Source organism: Lycorma delicatula, chromosome 5, assembly GCF_047948215.1.
Source record: "Lycorma delicatula isolate Av1 chromosome 5, ASM4794821v1, whole genome shotgun sequence".
In the NCBI taxonomy this organism is placed as follows: Eukaryota; Metazoa; Arthropoda; class Insecta; order Hemiptera; family Fulgoridae; genus Lycorma; species Lycorma delicatula.
The window spans coordinates 169,854,948-169,874,302 of record NC_134459.1 but is presented as its reverse complement, the minus strand read 5'-3'; the positions used below and the strand labels follow the sequence as shown (position 1 = coordinate 169,874,302).

The 19,355-nt window shown below is 29.8% G+C and overlaps 1 protein-coding gene across 2 annotated transcripts in view; it reads left to right on the top strand.

The window, feature by feature from the left end:
- Positions 1-763: 763 nt before the first annotated feature.
- LOC142324586 (dynein axonemal heavy chain 10-like) overlaps positions 764-19,355 on the top strand; it is a 50,225-nt gene continuing 31,633 nt past the window's right edge. Inside the window, exons 1-7 of one of the 2 annotated variants that reach the window (XM_075365431.1) lie at positions 764-1,856; positions 5,878-6,076; positions 7,821-7,991; positions 12,349-12,621; positions 13,308-13,492; positions 16,074-16,185; positions 17,665-17,885. In XM_075365431.1, the coding sequence (XP_075221546.1) occupies positions 13,484-13,492; positions 16,074-16,185; positions 17,665-17,885 (342 nt within the window). In that variant the 5' untranslated portion in view covers positions 764-1,856; positions 5,878-6,076; positions 7,821-7,991; positions 12,349-12,621; positions 13,308-13,483. The remainder of the gene's footprint in view (positions 1,857-5,877; positions 6,077-7,820; positions 7,992-12,348; positions 12,622-13,307; positions 13,493-16,073; positions 16,186-17,664; positions 17,886-19,355) is intronic. The other variant, XM_075365432.1, reaches the window with a different exon arrangement.

Sequence of the window (19,355 nt, the reverse complement as noted above, 5' to 3'; positions counted from 1 at the left end):
AATTTATTTTAAATAATGATTAAACGTTTTGTTTTACAAAAAAATTTACTTTTGATAAATTTTTAAATTATACTAATTAAATAAATCTGAATTTCTACATTATGTGTAACATCTTTCCATTTTTGGAAGATTATAATTGTTTATTTTTAAGAATTTGATTTGGATTTTAACCACTTCTCTTTGGAAGGGCCTATTATGAAGCTGCTCACTTTTATTTATTATCCCATGTAATGACATTCAAATAATTTAAAATTTTATTTGGGTACTTGACTTCTATTTTCCATAATGCTGTTTCTACCTAATTGTAATTTATGTATAAGATATGTTTAAAAAGTATTTGACCAGTGAAAGAAAAGTAGCTTACCTAATTATCTTCCAATTCTTGACTCCATTACAGCAATCCTCTTGAAACTACACTCGTATAACTTATTTTGGTTGTTAGAAATATTTCTCACAGTCTTTTTTTGGAATGGTTACCACCAGTACTATCACATTCGTCATTTTGGCCTTCAGCTGTCAAATCAGGACTCTTTCAGCAAACACTTCAGCTTGGCCAGAAATTACAAAGAGAGTCTAAAGATTAAGGTGCCTGGAAACCCTGAGGAATTTTGAACTAGACCAAGAAATTCTGTAGTAGACATGACAATGAGTAGGTGCATTATTGTGATCCAATAGTAACTTTTAGTTACCACCAGTCTGGTTTTTACAGGTCATAGCAATATGCCCATTGTTCTTAAGAATCACTGTTGGTGGGTGTAACATCAAAATGAATCTATTTCTACTAAAGCAAAAGCACCTTTGGCACTCATTTGGTCCACCTCTAAATTGTCCATTAAGATCATATGCACACAACTACTGCTTATCCAAATGTAGTTTGAAATTTCTTTGGTGTTGGACTACATTTTTCCATTATCAAACTTTTCTTGTTGATAATAACATTTGGATTTCGGTTTGTTAATATTCAGCCAGTACACTTGATACTCAGCTAAAGTTTGGTCATTTTGAAAACAGTTAAACCACTCTTTATTTTGTATTATTTCATAGCTTCATTTTCAACATCCTTTTTAATTGTATGAATTGTTTCACTTTAGGTATCATTAAGCTTTTGGTAGAACTTGGTGCAGCTTAATACTTTATGCAATAAAAAACCGAAAAGCACTTGTTACGCTAACACACAATGGCTGCTGGTCAACAACTGACAAAGCTCTACCGAGTTTTTACCACTGGCATTCAAAGTACTTTTAAGAAAAAAATATAGATAAATTCTTTTCAAACAGACCTCATATATACTTTAGTATTTATCTATTGCTTCTCTCATGATTGATAGGAATTTTTTATACCTATTATATGAAAATTAATACACCTGTTCTAGAGTTACATGAATTCAAACAAATGTATCATATAATCTTATCTCCTTCCTCTTGTATTACTCTGGTATTATATTTGTAGTTTCCCAGCTTAATATGATCTGTTATAATCAAATGTAATTGAATGATCTTGGTAGAAGATGTAATAAATAGGAAGAATGCTTAATTATGTTACCCTTCATAAATAATTTCTCAGATTTGTTTTTGTTACTTTTTTAATACTATAACTTTTCTTTTAAACATTTCTTTTAGAATTTAGGTAAAAATTTTGTTTTTTTCTTTTTCTAATTAAAAATTAATTTTCTAATTAAAATTTGAATGCTGCCTATTTATATGTTTGTTACAGTTTCAAAGAATTGTGGTTTACTGAATTCAGGTGCATTAAGATAAATTAAATCAGTATAATAACAGTACTGAACCAAATCCTTCCAAAAAGAGTAAAACTTCAGCAGAATCTTCAGATAAAGCACTTTGGGCACAGTTGTCACAGTAAGTAGTATAAACAAATGTTTTTACTTATGTACCATTTATACTGATGTTCTAACATTTCTTATTCAACTGCATATGTAGGTGGCAAGGCAATTCATGCCATGCTAATGGCTGGAATATTTGATCGTTAACAATCTTCACATTTTTTTATTATTATCATCAAAAAACAAAATAAATACTGAAAAAATCCATTTTTATTTGTAAGTGAAGATGTTGTATAGGTATTGTCATACCAACTTTAAATAGTTTTATAATTATTGTACTGTGCTTGGAATTTCAAATCATATAAAAGATTTACTCATTCTTATTAATGTAAATATATTTTTATATTGCTTATTGTAAATGAAAACAAATTCACTACAAGTGTTCCTCTTTTTTATTACAAGTTAATCTAAAACATTTTATAGGTGTAAGTGTCTAAAATGTAACATTAGAATTGTTTCTTAAACTTTGTTGTTAAAATAAGTCCATGAAAAACTACATACCCAGTAAAATCAAATTTGTATTCTTGATATGTTAATACAGTGCAGTAGACTCCCAGTAATCTAAGCTTTCTTGGTAAACCAAATAAGAGTGAAGAACTTATAACCAGTAAAACTGATAGATTTTACTACCTTTTAACATGTTGTTTCTTTTTAGTTGTTTCTTTTATAAAAAATCACTAAAAATTACGCTAATTAAAAAAAAATATTCTATTAAATAAAAAAGTATTACAAAGTATAACATTTTAGTATTGTATTATAAAACAACACTTAACAAACAACATAATTCATTGTAATTGACTAATTTGTTTTATAGTACTGCATATATTAAATCAGTACAGCATGCGTTATTTAAAATCAGAATTATAGTTCTACCCTGAAGGTAGTTTTCAAACAGTTCTTTTACTGGTCTATATACCGCAGTTATTCAGTATATATATTAAAATTTTGTGAGGAATCGTGTCAAATGCCTTAGCTAAATTGAGAAATATTGCTATAGTCTTAGAGCTTTTTTAAAATTGTTAATTATTCTAGTTAATTGTAAAACTGCATCTTTTGTTGATTTTCCAGACTGATAGCCGTATTGATTTTTATGTTTAAAATTATTTTTATCAAAAAACTTTATTATTCAGTTTTCAATATTTTTTTCAATTATTTTGGAAAAGTTACATAACAAGACTTATCTATCGGTCTCTAATTTACCAGGTTGTTTTTATCCCCTGATTTATGCATTGCAATTATTTTGGCTATTTTAAATTTAATAGGGAAACCTCCTTCAATAAAACATGTACATAATAAATATATCGAGTGGTTTTATTATTGTTACTTATTTATTTTAACCGAGAAGCATTAAAGCTATCAATTCCAGGTTTGTTATTTTTTAAATTTTTTATTACATTTAATATTTCAGTATTATTTTTTGAATTAAGAAACAGAATATTAATAGAGAGTGGGGCTAACAAAAGAGGTAGATTTGTTATTTGTATTTTATAGTATTTCATTTGCATAATTTTCTCCTACATTAATAAAGTATTTATTTAATTTATTAGGTTCAATTTTTGGTTGCATAATTTCTTTTTTCATATCTAATATTTCATAATACATTCCCATGTTGTTGTAATATTGTTTTTATTTAGTTAAAATTTATTAAAATAAATCAATTTTTGCTTTCTTTATTACATAATGTCTTCCTATATTTCTTATAATAATCTTTTACTTTTGTATGGAAATGTTATTTTAATAATTTACGGTGCATTTTATCTCTTTCATTCATTGCAGTTACCATGCTCGGGAGTTATCCACTGCTTTAGTGGTTTATTTTTATGTGGTATTTTAATAATCTGTTTTATATCATAATTTTGCTATCGACTGTTTTGTAATCATGCAGGTTTGTTTATATATGATTTCCATACAGTTGCATAATACTAAGAAACTTATTTATCAGGTTATTATTATCAAGAATATTCAGCTTTGTATCCCCTATTAAAAGTACGTTATTATCTGTTTGTATATTCTGTAGATAAGCATCTAAGCTAACCAGGCCAGAATATATGATCTGGAAAGGCAATCGGTTTGCCTTAACATAAACATCAATCGGTTTGTGGTTCCCATTATCAATTCTAAAATTAATAACAACTGAATTTGCATTTTCTAACTCTACTTTCATTATTATGTGTTTAATATTTTATCTATAAATAAACTATATTGTTACTCTTTGTAAAATTTATTGTTTTGAATGAGTACATTATAACCTTCTAAACTGAAATTAAATTAATGTCCACTGATCCAAGTTTCAGTCAACATAATAATTTGAAACTTAACTTTACCATTACTTCATAAAAATTTGTTCTTATACTTCTTATATTCATATAAATTATATTTAGGTCATATTTATGGTTAAAATATAATAAAAGATTAAAATTTAAAAAAAATCATTTACTTTTATTGTATCGTAACAGTCATACAATTCATTATTAAAAGGCATAATAGCATAAGTAGTAAAATAAACAAGTTAAAATTAATAGAAAGTCTAATAAGAAGTGGAAAAAAACCAATAAGAAATCTCTAAAATTACTCAATTCCTGTCGAGTTAAAATTAATACCTGCAATCTGAATAAACAATAAAATACGAAAAATATTCATTTTTCTGTTACACATTAAAAAATTAATATCTACACAATTATAGTAAAACATATAGAAACTTAGAGAAATATATCAGAATCACCATACCGACATTGCAATTAGTAAACAAGTTATGAGGCACATTCATAAAGTAAGGGTCGTCAGCTTATACTTAGTTCCATTATTGCTTCCCTGCCTTTACCAAGGCTGCTCCACTTTCTGTTTGCACCAAAGAAGCAACGTTCAGTGATCCATTTTTTGTGGTCAGAAGGTGTATCAGGGGCCGAAATTCATCAAAAACTTTCAGTACAGTACGGGAACAGTGTGTTGCCGCAACAGAGTCTATGAATGGGTTGAAAAATTCAAAAATTGTCGCACAAGTGTTACGTACGATGAAGGAACCGGACGACCGTTTACCGCCACAAATGAGGAAAACATTGAGCGTGCAGGTGACATGGTTTTTTCAGACAGACTATTGATGAAGTGGCACATCGTCTGCAAATTAGTCACAGTTTTACCTACGAAATTATCCACAACAGACTTGGGTTTCATAAAGTTTGTGCAAGATGGGTACCAATTCAATTCACACAGATGCATAAACAAACGCACTTGGACATCTGCCAAAAACATTTGGGTCACTATGGTAATGAATGGGACATCTTCTTAGACAGAATCATCACTGGTGACGAAACAGGGATCCATCATTACGAGCCGGAGAGTAAACGACAGAGTATGGAATGGAAACATCCAAATTCACCCTGCAAATAAAAGTTCAAGACCCAACCAAAATCTGCAGGAAAACTGATGTTTACAGTTTTTTTTGGAACTCACAAGGCCCAGTACTGGAACATTATGAGAAAAGTGGTACAACAATAAACAGTGCGCATTACAGTGAGATGCTTACTGCCAAATATAAGCCTGCTTCGAAGCAAACGCCCAAATTGCACTACAATGCCCGTCCACATACTGCTGCCCACACTGCTGAAACGCTCTAGAAACTCAACTTTGAAGTACTGGCTCATCCTCCGTATAGTCCTGATCTTGCCCCTTCTGACTACCACTTGTTTGGTCCACTCAAAGAGGCATAAGGGCCGTTGATTTACCTCGGACGAAACAGTGAAAGAAGCGATGCATTCCTGGCTCGCAGTTCAACCGAAAACCTTCTTTTTTGAGGGCATCAGAAAGCTTATGCAACGATGGACTAAGTGTGTTGAAATGCAAGGGGACTATGTTGAAAAATGATGCATGTGTAAGTATCCTATTTGTATTGCAATAAAATTTATAACTACATTTCGGATAATAATTGACTTACCCTCGTATTGTATGTAAGATTGTATTTTATAAATTTATTCCTGTAGTGTGGTTTTTTTTTTAACGTGTCATATTTTATAGAAACAAATTTTTTTATTTATTTGAAGGATCTACAGAAGCATGGGAGAAGACGGCATAGTTAAAGGTATATTTGAGGAAAAATTAGCTAGCGTAAATGTACATCAAGCATTAGAAATGAAGCTGCTGGTAATTTAAAAACTGCTAAAATGCAGTATAGTGATTTATTAAAAAATGAAACTATAAAAAATGAACCACAAAAAGATTTTCCCTTAAGCGTTCTTTAAGGTAATTAAAGCTTCTTTAATAGTTCATTGAATTTTTTTAATTTACTGTTAATAATACATAAATATTAAGCATATACATTTTATTCAGTAACTAAAGGAAAATACAAAAAAAAGACTGATTTAATTCTTTGACTTAAGCTAAGCTTTCCTAGGACTATTCTCCTTTCAGTCTTATCACTTCTCATGTGCCTGCCAAAAAGAAAGAAACAGACATACTCATAGAGAGAGTGCCAACTGAATTATTGCAGCCCTGTCAGGTATATAAGGACTATTAAAAGTACTTGACCTTAGGATATTAAAGAAAAAATGTCTTACGCATTTGGTTCCTGTTCTATCTTCAAAATATGATAATAATTGTGATAAACATTAACATACTTTGTTCAGTTCTCCTTCCATTGTTCTAAAATTTCTGGAAGACTTTTTTTGGAATGACATGTGTATCATTGAATGTTTGATAATGTTCTTTATGCAGCTATCAATCCCATTCTAATCAGCTGTTTAGTTGAATTTTCAGTCGGGTCATTAAAAGGCCATTTTGATTGTTTACCCTTTAATTTAGTTACTCTAATCCCTGAAATACGGTTTAAAAGGATTTCACTCTTACAGTTGGCAGTCATAGTGTAATAATTATTCAGGATTCATTAGTCCCTGTCAAGCTTAACAAAACTGTAATTTCATGGTTGTGCATAATGTTTCATTAAGGTAATGATTTACCATAGGTTAAGAAACGTTAGGGTGATTAAAATATTGTATCATGTATAGTTTTTATGTTATTTAAAAAACTGTTTATTTATTTTTTTATATTTATCAAGTACAATTACAGTTTACCTATCATAATTATAAAAGATTAATATTTGTGAAGTAATTTCATTATAAAACAAGCTGTTGTTTAAAAAATTGAATTCACGTAAGGTATTAGTTATTAGTGAAAATATTACATATAGGAAAATGAAATTCAGCCAACAAGCTAGATTTCACAAAATTTTTTGAAAAATAATAAATAGTTGCATTATATAAAATAGTGCCTATTATTTAAATAATAGGCACTATTTGTTTTGATATTTATTGAAATTTCTAACTGCAAATGCAACCTTGTTTTACAAATTTTAGTGTTACAAGGGACAGCTGCACACGAATATAACAGGAGAGCAAAATGTTGTACAAAGCAACATGCTGATATCTTGTATTTTCATCCCCTACTACTAACATCACAAAACTCACTGACCCGCTCCTTCTCATTTTCTGTCAGTCATCATTGTTTATGCCTGCTATATCAATGCATCTAAAACAACATACATCGGTTGTATTTTTATTAGCAGAAAAAGTGAACACTAGACATTCATTGTTGTCTAATAGCCATTTATAATGAACTGCTGATTGAAGTACTGTGAGTAGGTGGGCAATAAAATTCTGCGCACCAAAAGCTGGTAAAGTGAATGTTGAGATGAATCTCACAGTGGTCAGCCAGTTTCTGTCGCTGATGAAAAGCATCAAAAGAAGATGAATTTATCGATTCAAAATGACCTGTTGCATTATCACCCAGATAGACATTGAAAAAAGAATAGGACATATTACAGCAGCAGTGGGATACGGGAAAAATTTCTTTGCAGTTGGTGGGTGCCACGGGAACTTTTGTGAAGTTGAAATTTGAATAGTTTAATTTCAGAACTTAGTTGAAGTTTATATGTGCATGTTTGCACATTTAAACTATATTTATCTAATGAGTAAATTGTTTTGCATTTCAGAACTTACTTTTGTTCCCGGTTAAAAAACTGTACCAAATCACTTAATGAGAAAATGTTAAAGGAAAAGATATGTAAAACAGATCAAAACATGTTGTTTTCACTTATTAATTGTGCACTTTCTCAACAAAATTATTATGTTACTAGAAAAGTGCGATTAACAATAAAATAAAGGTAATTCTTTAAATATTTCTTCAACTATTACTATTACTAAACTATGTATGAGAGTCAGCATGCTAGTATGTAAAACTGTAATACATATGTATTTACACATTTAGAGTAAATAAATTTCCAGTGAGGGATTGGCATTTTTTATCTTTCATTTTGATCCAAATTTAAAAAAATATATACAGTTCATTATTGTGATCACTTTATTAGATAATAATTCCATAAATTTATTTACAAAGTAAACATTTTTTTCTAACTTTGTATAAATTAAAACTCAATTTCATTATACCGGTCAATAAATTAATATATTAATAATAATTTAGCAGTAATTGTAATCGGTCTTTTTTTTTTTTGTAGTTATAGATGAAAGCCTAATCTAATCATGCCAAAAAAATCCTTAGGAATTGGGATGTTTTGGTGAAGTTGTCAAAAATCTCAGTTTTTCCTGTAATATCATAACTACTTCTTAGTTTCAAAATTGGAAGATAATAAAAAAGAAACGAGTAACTAAAAGTTCAGGGTTTGGAACGGAACGGAATGGAATGGAATGCAAGAATGACGGGAGTTTCAATATTTCTCCCTACAGATCGCAGAGCCTGGACAATGTCCCTTGCTGCTGTATCTTTCTATTGTCGGGCGGATTTCATCCGTTATTTAGTGGCGCTTATAAATTTTAAGTTTTATTTATGGACGGATTTGGTAATTTGCATTCTTATCCGTATGGACCATGGTGTAATTTATTTACTGGTTCTGACTGTGATAAACTAAGCTTTTAAGCCTAGTAAGGTGTGATTCCCCTTCAGTCCATCCGCTGAAATACCCTCGGTACCAGCACTTATGGGCTAGCAGGAGTGCGCCTACCGCAGCTCTAGTTATTTGGAGGGAGAAATGCGCCCCGTTCTCCGGAGGGAGTCGCATATGCTGACTAAATGAAATTGTGGTCTCTTTGTGGGACGGTGTGAGGTGATGTCTAGCTTTTTATAGTTTTAAAAAAATTTAATTGCCAAAACGGTCACTTTTGTGGCCGGAATTTTGGTGCGGTTTCCATTTATAGGTTACGCAATATAGAGGCTCCTAAGCCTGGTTTGTCATTTTTTGACTCTCGTACCACCTCTTCACGGTAGTTCATTTAATATGGCATGAGGCCGTTTTCTTATACACTGTGGAGTACGGTCCTCTCAGCAGATGTCTCGGAGATGGCCGTGTTCGGACACGGCTGCTCTCCTGAACAGTATGCGTGCCTGCGCCACTCCCACCTCAGATACGGTCTGTACTCCCGCATTGTAGCGAAGAGTGACATTTCTGACGAACCACAGTGCTCCAAATATCGTCCGCAACACTATGTTTTGAACGGCTTCTAATTTCTTTTGTAGCGTCGAGTTCAACAAAGCTCCCCATGCCGGGTAAGCATATGATAGAATTGGCAGGACGTATAGCCAAAAAATGAGCAATCTGGTCGCCAGTGGATATAGGCTGGCACTGTTCAGTACTGGGTATAGTGAGGCCCTGATGGCCTTTGCCCTTTGGGTCACATATTTAACATATTTTCCTAAGGTAAGCCGTTTGTCCAGGACTACTCCCAGGTACTTGACTGTTTTCCCAAAGGGGATTTTCTCTCTTGAAATTTCCAGCTACTTGGCGGAGCACGTGTCTTGCATGTGAACATCACTGCCACCGATTTTTCACCGTTGACCTCGTTGGTCTCGATCTGCACGTTCGATGAATGAAGGTGGGCACCTCGGGGCCTATGACGACTAACTGGCGTGCTCGTGTTCTTTCGTATAGCAGTCTGCCATTTGCACTTGTCAGACTGCTATTCCAAGACTCGTGCTTAGCTTTGAGGTCACCCATGAGTATCATAGGCCCATCCCAATTTTCTAGCACGGCATCTAAATCTGCGCCGCGTACTGCTGAGTTTGGTTTATTATAAGCCGAAATCAGCCGATACACCGTGCCTAGATGTCAGAGTTTAAGTTAGAATATGCATACTTTTTTAAATCTTGTAGAGAAACATCATGGTTAATGTTTTTTCTCATTAAAGGAAAAAGGTTATATTTTTCATTAGCATTTTCTGGTTTAAATGACTACTATGACAGCTGGCCTACATTAAAAATGAATTACATGTCCCTTTCGTAAAGTACTTTAAATTAAAAAAAGAATTGAATAATTCTTCATATACACAAAGCAGTTTTTTTACTTTAAAGGAAGAGCATTTAGACTGCAGTAAGAGTTTTTTTTCTTTAAGTTTGGTAACTTTGGAATCATTACTGTATTATAAATTTGTTCATGGATTTTTAAATAAAAATAATCGTAGTCATATTCTAAGTTTAATTTCCAGTTTTGATGTGTTTTTTATTTTTTTATCTGACTGTTTATCATTCAGCTAAAAAATGAGGATTTGTTACTCAGATAGTAATTCTCATACTTTTAATGTGGAAGAGATTGAGAAAAAACCCAATAATAAATAAATGGAAACGCTTTTAAAAAGTGAAAATATGCCTATGTTCAGTGTCCTTAAGAATCGATCTTGAAATACAAGTTAGCTTTTTACCACCAATTATTTGACTGATTTGATTCATATAAGTTACAGTTTCTGTATTATTTGGTTGTAAATACTCTTGATAACTTTTTGTTATTAGAGTTTAGTTAACACGTTCATGACGGTTGCCAAAATACATAGGTTTTTTATTTTCCATAGTTATTTACATGTATACTTACAAAAATCCAGAAATTTTCTTTTTACTTTTTTAGTTTATATTTGATGAAATATACATGAAACAAGCATTATTTCAAAGAAATAAAACTCCAATCATATGTTTTATTAATTTTTTTGCGTGCATCCAACAGGGTACACAATGTGTCTTTGTTATGATATATAACTCCTGGGCATCGTCCACCCACGTGAGTTCACGAGCTGTCTTATTTCTCTGAGTCTGCCCTAGGTGAGCCACTAGTTGCACAGACATAGATGGCAGTTCCCATCTACGCTTTTACATCGTACAGTGATTTGTGTTTGAGGTTATAAGCCAGTATTGTTTTAGATTATTGTGTTGTATTTTACGTGAACCAAAACACGGATCCCAGTGAAATATCTAGTGCTTTAGATGAGTCTATGAATGAACTAGAACTAAGTGATTTTGAAGAATCCGGCAGTGAATACGTCCCCTTGTCAGGTCATGACAGTGACAAACAATCTGAAGACAAACAAGGAAATGTTGACAGTTTCAGTATTTCTCAAAATTTTGAAGATAACTTCGTTATTGAAGATAATGGTAATTTATATATTGTAGCTATTCTTAATTTAAGTAATGTAGATTTTGTAATTGAAAGTGTAGTAGGTGGCCAAGGAGACCTAGTTTTGGCTGTAAATGCTACTGATCAACCTGACCAAACAGTACAAGAAAGTGTATGGGAAGATTGTTTGTACACTGTAAGACAATTTCCTTTCATTGGTAGAAGTGGTGTACAATATGATTTTAACCGAACAGATCCTTTGACAATATACAAGCAATTTCTAACTGAATATCTCATAGATCATGTTGTACAGGAAACAAATAGATTTGTACACAAAAGTTGTACCAAGTTATAAAATGGGTTGACAAGAGACGTGTTCTAATGGTTTCCTCAAGAGCAGAAGATACCGATAATTTGACTTATTCAGGTAAACGTAGCATGAAGGGGGAGGAAGTTCTCAAACCAACTGCTGTATTGGGATACAACAAAATTAAAAAAGATGTTTGCATTTCTGACAGTGTTAGTTATTTTCTATAAAGGCCTAGATCGATGAAGAAAATGGGAAATGTTAGGCTTCCAAGAGGAGTTAATTAGTAAGCTAATATCAGCTACAGATGATGAAAACAATGCCAATATTCCGCCAGTTTCTATAGCAGTACCAGAGGTACAGAGGCAACAAAAGCCAAAAAGATCACAGCCTCATAAAAAGGGAGAGTCCAGTTCACAACACAAGAAAACGATGCCTGGCTTGCTATGAAAATCTAACCAGAGAAACTAGTACAAAAGAAACCAGAAAAAAGCCAAAGAGGTATATTGCAAATACTGTCCAAGAACATCATCGATGTTCCGATGTTCCTGCAATATCGTAGTATAAAACATAATGTGTAGTTTCCATGGATACAAAATTGAATGTTTTTTTGTAAATTATCTCGCTTATTTAATTTTGTTTGTTTTCATATTTTATTTCCACTTCACTTTGTAAACAAAAACCATTTACTGTATTTCATTTTATAACTTCAAAAAAAAGTTTTAATTTAGAATTTGTATTAACGCAAAGTTTGAAATATTTACCTGAATAAAATAATTGATCAAAATTCAATAGATATCCTTGACATTATGTTTTTTACAGATGAAGCATGGTTTTATATGGAAGGGTGTGTTAATTCACAAAATACAGACTTTGGTTGACTATTAATCGCCTTGAATTACATGAACAATCTTTACACAAAGTGAAAATTGGAGTCTGGGTCAGTGTGTAGAACACATTGTAGGTCCAATCTTTTTTGAAAATATAGTTAATAGTGTTCATTGTTGTGCTGTTTTAAGAAAATTTTTTAGTCAGTTAACAGAAGTGGAAATCAGTTATGATTGGTTCCAACAAGATGATGCCACAGCTAATAAGGTCAGTGACTTTTTTATAAAATGTCTTTGGTGAATGAATCATTTTCAGGAGTATGTGGCCTGCACAATTGCCTGATCTACCTCCCCTGGATACTTTCTATGAGGAGCACCAAAATAAGCAGTGTATCTCAACAGACCACACATGATTAATGAACTAAAAACCGCATTTATGACATATATTGTAGTTATTCCAGTACACCAACTAATTATAGAGTTTAAAAATAAATTGAAATGTGTGTAGTGTTGTATTGATGTTGGAGGAGGTGATTTTCAATACCTTTTATAAACCATTCCAGTTATTGTAATATCCATTTCTATAACATAATAAGTAAAAATACAAAGTAATAAGAGTTCAATAATTCCAGTGCACAGCAACTTTCTGAATGTAGTGTAAAACTTTTTTTTTACAAATAAAAAAAGAAATAAACAAAAAACTAGTGTAAAATGTAATATTACTATAAAACATAATGTATAGCAGAACAGTCTACTTAATATTTTTGACAATGTATGTAATAAGGAAGTTACTGCAGGAATTTTTTTTTTAATTAATCAGACAATAATTGGTGAGTATAATTTTAATCCTCTTTTAGATCCCAGTTTAATTTAGTAAACAGTAGAAATATGTATCTTTAAAATGTTGAAATGTTTTTGTGTCATATGTTTTTTATAACTTAATTTTCAATTTAGACAATTCTCCAAGATCAGATCTAACACTTTATACCTTTTATTGTGATCATTTTCGAAAAGTTTGGATATCCTGGAAATATTTAACTGAAAAATATGTTCACGACAACAAGAAACAGTTTTGTGATATTCTTGTTCCTACTGAAGATTCATCTAGAATTACATGGCTTTTAAGTTTAATGAATAATGTAAGTTTTTTTTAAAATATTCTATCATTACTAACAAATAATATGAAAATCAACAATCTGTGTATATGATCTTTTTTAAAAGTATTTATGATATTTATTTAAATATTTGTTCAAATAACTCTAAAATACTCAAATATTCATTTATCTGCACCATTTTGTGAGTGATATTAAAGATTTCAACTAGCATTAAAATTTTTTCGAGGGTGCTTAGAAGTTTGACATTCATGTTTTTTGTGACTTTAAAACAAGCATTTCCAAACTATATTTCAAAATACACTAATTTGTAACAACATAGTGTAAGTAATTAATTACTCAATAGTATTAATATTTTGACTTAAAAATAATAAAAATTACTATGCATAATTCTTCTGATTTTACTGGTAACTAATATTATTGTTGTGTGTTTGAAATTAACATGTTTAAAATCAATTGGTAAATTGAAATGTATTTTCATTATTCAAGTACTGTTAATGAAAAAATTATTTACATCTAAAACTAGATGGTCCGTTCAGTTGTTAAATCATGAGATTCAACAACTAAAAGTAAAGCAGGAAATGAATAGAAATAAGCACATATAATCTTTTTTTGCTTGCTACTTTAAAACTCCTCTTCTTCTGGCACAAAACAGCAACTAATGAAACATTGGAAATAAGCAGAGTAAAGTGACTATTTTAGAAGTTACGAAGTATGTCCATGCTAGTTTCTCAATAATTTTATTTAGGCAAAGTTAAATATCAATTTATGGCTACAAAAGATTAGTTAGAATTACTTAGATGTGTTTTATTTTCATGCTTAATTGTGTTTAATCTTTGCATTTTATTCAAAACCGAATCAAAGGCTTTTGCTTTGATTGGTTTACTTATTCTATTATCTCAATTTTGTATCTGTTTCCATTTGTACAAGATTACCTGTAAACTACATACCCTAATTTAATGAAATCTTATAATTTTTATTACTTTTATTTTTATTAACTGATTCATTTGAGGTACTGAAAATTGAAGTAAAAATTTTAAATGGCAATTCTTTTTTCTATGTGGTATGAATAATATTTTGTGATTTCCTCACTGTGCATGATATTGAGAGATGCAGGAAATTGAAGCAATTATAGTTTGAAACAATCTTGTACAAAATATTTAAAGGGGTCATTTCTGAGCAATAAATAAAATCTGGTTCCCAGAAGGATACTGCTTATTTCAACTTTTTAATAAATTACCTAAATCTAGAGAATCTTCTGTCTTTCTCTTTTTTTGGAAGCTGACTCAGGATTTTTTCTGCTTGGTGAAATTTAAATTAGAAACTTCTGAACTACAGTACTGAAGAAAAAAAATTGTCACTACCCAAAATTCTGAATGTTTTCTAAAGTTATGTATTTATTACAAATCTAATAATTTCTGAACCACATGTGCATCTGTCTCTGTTCTGTAATGTTATCTACCTCTTTGGAAACATGATTTACTGTAAAATCTTAATTTTATTGAACATTCTTTGGGTATAATAATTTTTACTTTATTAACTGACAATAATTTAGTTTGATAATTGGGGATAAAAAATCCTTCATGATGTTATATATTCCATTATGATTGAAAGCATTACTAAAATAACAATTCTCCCCTCAACAAAATACTTAATTATAATTTTTTGCCATTTTTAATCAGGTGACACCATTACTTGTACCATTTAATTTTAAAAGAAATACATATAAATATTACTAAAATGATGTATCATAACCAAAAATTGAATAAAATTTAATATTTATTTAAGTGGCAGACTAAATTATTTTCTTTTACTTGGATTAATGCTGAAAACATTATGTTTAGAAATAATTATATTTAGGAATATTTTTCAGTAAAATGTCATAAAGTTGGAATTGACCATTTAAAAAAATTATTGGTTACTGCATTGAAAAATGAATGAAAACATCAGAAATATTATGTTTTAAAAAAAATACTATTATGTTTCTCAAAAAATATGGAAGGTTCCTTAATTAAAGTTTAAAATAAATCTATGCTATTTGTAATCTTCTAAATAAAAATTATTGATGGACAGACCTTTTAATTTATACAAATAGATATTTTTCTTGTAAATTTTTAATCACAGTTATCACTCCAGAAGAATGCATTTAAAACTATAAAAAATGTACAAACAATATTTTTGGGAATTATTCTGATTTTATATAAAAATATTGATTGATTGATGATAAAAATAATTTAGCCAGCAAAAAATTGGCTTGAAGTAAGTGACAGTAAAAGCTACTTTGTCGGGATCAGTAACTGAGTTCTTCTCTGACTAGTGTAAAGCAGAACATGATTGAAAATAAGTATAGATTAAATGTAGCAACAGCTCCAAATATGTAGTGTAGGAATGAATTATAAAGCCATCCATATCAGAAACACCGCATGATGGTTTGAATTTGAATGGAGCTTGGAAAGTTAATAAAATGAAAACTTTTTATTTCATGTAAAATTTAAAATGTGAAATTATAAATTAGATTGATTACCTGATTGTAAAACATGAATGTACTAACTCTAGAGGTATGTACACGTACTTGCATAAACAAAAAATCTATTTATTTTTTTTTAAGGTTGACTCCTATGGAACTCAACAGCCAATTGCTCTTCTAAAATTACTTTTTGAAAAAGGTGGATTCTATGGAAGAGAAAAGGATCTGAATTGGATGATGATAAGAGACATTAGTAAGTATATTAGTACTCTTAAAACTATATTTTAAGTACACTTAATTAGTAGTAAGTGTATTTTTCTTCTTGGGTAATTAATTAGATTTAAGTATATTTATATTGTGTGTTTTATTAAATATGATAAAGTGTAAATTAATAAGTGACAATTGTAGATGGTGAAGAATTAGTATTAAAATAATTAGAAAGGTTAGTCATAAATTGTAAATAATATTAGTAAACAGGAACAACTGTATGCATATATAATATCTAGACCAATGATGGGATTCTCTAGACTAATATTAGTTGTATTCTAAATCCTTTAAAGAAATGTGTTCAATATTTATGGAATCATTTCTGGATTTCTGGTTCAATCAACATTTCTGGATGTCAGTATTCAGCAAAGAGTAGAGCACATAATTTGATTAAAAAATGGTGAACAACAGGATTTGGTTTCAAATACAAAATGAAATAGGCAACTTTTACATTAGGACTCTAGAGGGCATAGCCAATATTCAAAGAAGAATTTCTGTCAGTCTGAAAAAATTGTCATGTAACTTATCACAACAAAATGGGGTAAATTCTTGCCATAAGATTTTCCATCATTTAAATTTTAAATCTTACTGTATACAATTGTGCAACAAAACAGACAAACCGAAACATCTTAATTATTTTGACAGGCTTCTCAAAAAATTGTTGATGCACATTGCCCATGCCGTATGTCAAATAAGGCATGATTTCATTAACCTAGGTTTGTTAATTTGCACAAGACAGGTAGTAGATGACTGAAAATCCTCATCAGATTGTTTTAAAGATAATGTAACTAAACCACAACCTCTTGTCAAAAACTAAACACTAAAATTGTAATATGTATTTCAATAACAGTAATTATTTGTCAATATATCATGTAAATATGTTGAAAAAGATTAACAGATTGTTAAAAAAGATGAAAGCAGAGAGAGAAACATTTTTATAAACTTACGTTTTTAAATTAACTGCTAGAATGATGGGGATGTCTAACTTTGCTGAAACGTAGTAAAAATTGAAATACTATTCGTGTAGATCACAAAGACACCCTTTTTATTATTCCAGAGTTGAGAAACAAATATATAGATAAAACATTTTGACCAGAAAAATTACATTATATATTACATTTTGCTAATAAATTAACAGTACCTATTTCTTTTTAAGTTATTCATTTATTTATTTTTTTAATGTTTGCTGATAAAGAACTATTCTGATTAAAAATTTGTTTAGATACAAGCTTTGAGTTTTGTTATTCTTTATCATTTTATTTAGCTTTCATTGTCATCATTGGAATATTTATGAAAATATGACTACCATTTTATGTACATTTATTTTAGAATTTGTTTATCTAAGAATAGACAACAATTCTGCTAATAAATCCTTCTCAAATAAGGGACTCTGAAATGTACTATGTGTCAATAATGTATTTCTTTGCCTTTGTTTTAACTTTTATTTCATTCCACTTGTGAATAGGTTTTCTTGCTGCAATGGATAAAGCTGGTGGAGGTCGCAATGAAGTTGATACAAGATTTATATCGATGTTTAGTGTATGGAATATGGCATTTCCATCAGATGATACTGTAACTCACATATATCAATCAATATTAGAAGGTCATGTGAAGGCAAACAATTGTAATGCTTCAATACAACTTTTAGCTGAAAGAATAGTTACTTTGACGCTACAAGTTTACAAGGTATACATTAATATTACTTCATGGTTAGAGTTTAATTTAAAGTGAAATATAATAGTTTATCTAATAAAGTTTAAAAACTTTCACGACCTAACCTGCAGTAAGCTATTAAATTACTAATTTAACAACACACAATATTAAAAACAATTTAATAACGCAATAATTTTTATAAATTATAAATATTTCTTCCATTCAGTATAAAAAAAAAAATTTAGGTAAAATTAAATGGTAGTTTTGCTGGTTTTATGTCTAAATTTTTTATAGTATTGCTTATATTTTGAGTAATCTCATTAAGTTATGGTATATGTGCACTTCTGATGATTTCTCTTTATTCATACCTAATTAAAAAATTGCTTTGATTGAAATTTAAAACAATTTTTTTGTTTTTAAATGAATACAATATTAATAAGTGCTTGTCATATTAATAAAGTAATGATTTACTTCTTTATTGTTATTAAATAGAGTTAGTCTTATAAATGAAAAAGCAGAAAACAATATTAAGAGATCAATCTAGATAATTTTTTGTTACAAAGAATAACATTTACCCTTCATTTGGATTACATACACAGTTTAAACACAGGAGTGTATAATTATCTGGATAGACAATGAAATTTAATATATAGTCATATCATTTTGAATAATTGCATAGAATGAGGATTTCAGGAAAAAGTGTTGAATTTGACCATATTTTACACACTTTTATTTTACTCCTTTTTTAGGAAAAAAGGTAGGCTTGATCCAAATATGGCCAGTTTTGATGTTCATCATTTTGATTTTCAACTGGTATAAACTCACTGAATTAATATTAAGCTCACTATTAACATTTGATTGTGCTAATTTATGCTAATGTCCTCTTACTGAAAATAGATAGCACAAGCCTGTGATAGTTGTGTTTTTTATTTTTTTTTAATTCATATGTATTTTTTACTCCAAAAATAACCTTCATTTTTTTCCATCAGGTCATGATTATTTGCAAATCACAAATTTTAAAAGTTGTAAAAAGTTAAAAAATCGTGAAAATGTGATACAATAAAATAGATATAAAACATTTTTTTATAATATATTCACTTTTTTGCCTTATACTATGCATTTTTATAGCCAAAGAGTTGAGTGGTCAGATGAGTGGACGAGTGGGGTCATTGACCCCTTAATTTCTAATGAAAATTGCCATAAAATAAACCTAATTTCTATTATAGTGCAGTTTTAAATTAATTTATTTTTATTTATTTAATTAATTTTTTTGAGGTACATCATGCCTTTGGAAACCATTCCCCCTCTTCACCCACCCTTAATGATGAAGTATTTAAAATACTTAGTTTTATTCCATGTGTTGAAGTTTTCTTTGGACAGCTAATATACTCTGCTTTGTGCTTTTCCTTCTATGTTCTCCTTAGGGTTCATCTCTGTGTAACTTTTGGCAATAGTCTGCCATCATCATAGTAATCCATTTTCCTTCATACATCCTTTCCATTT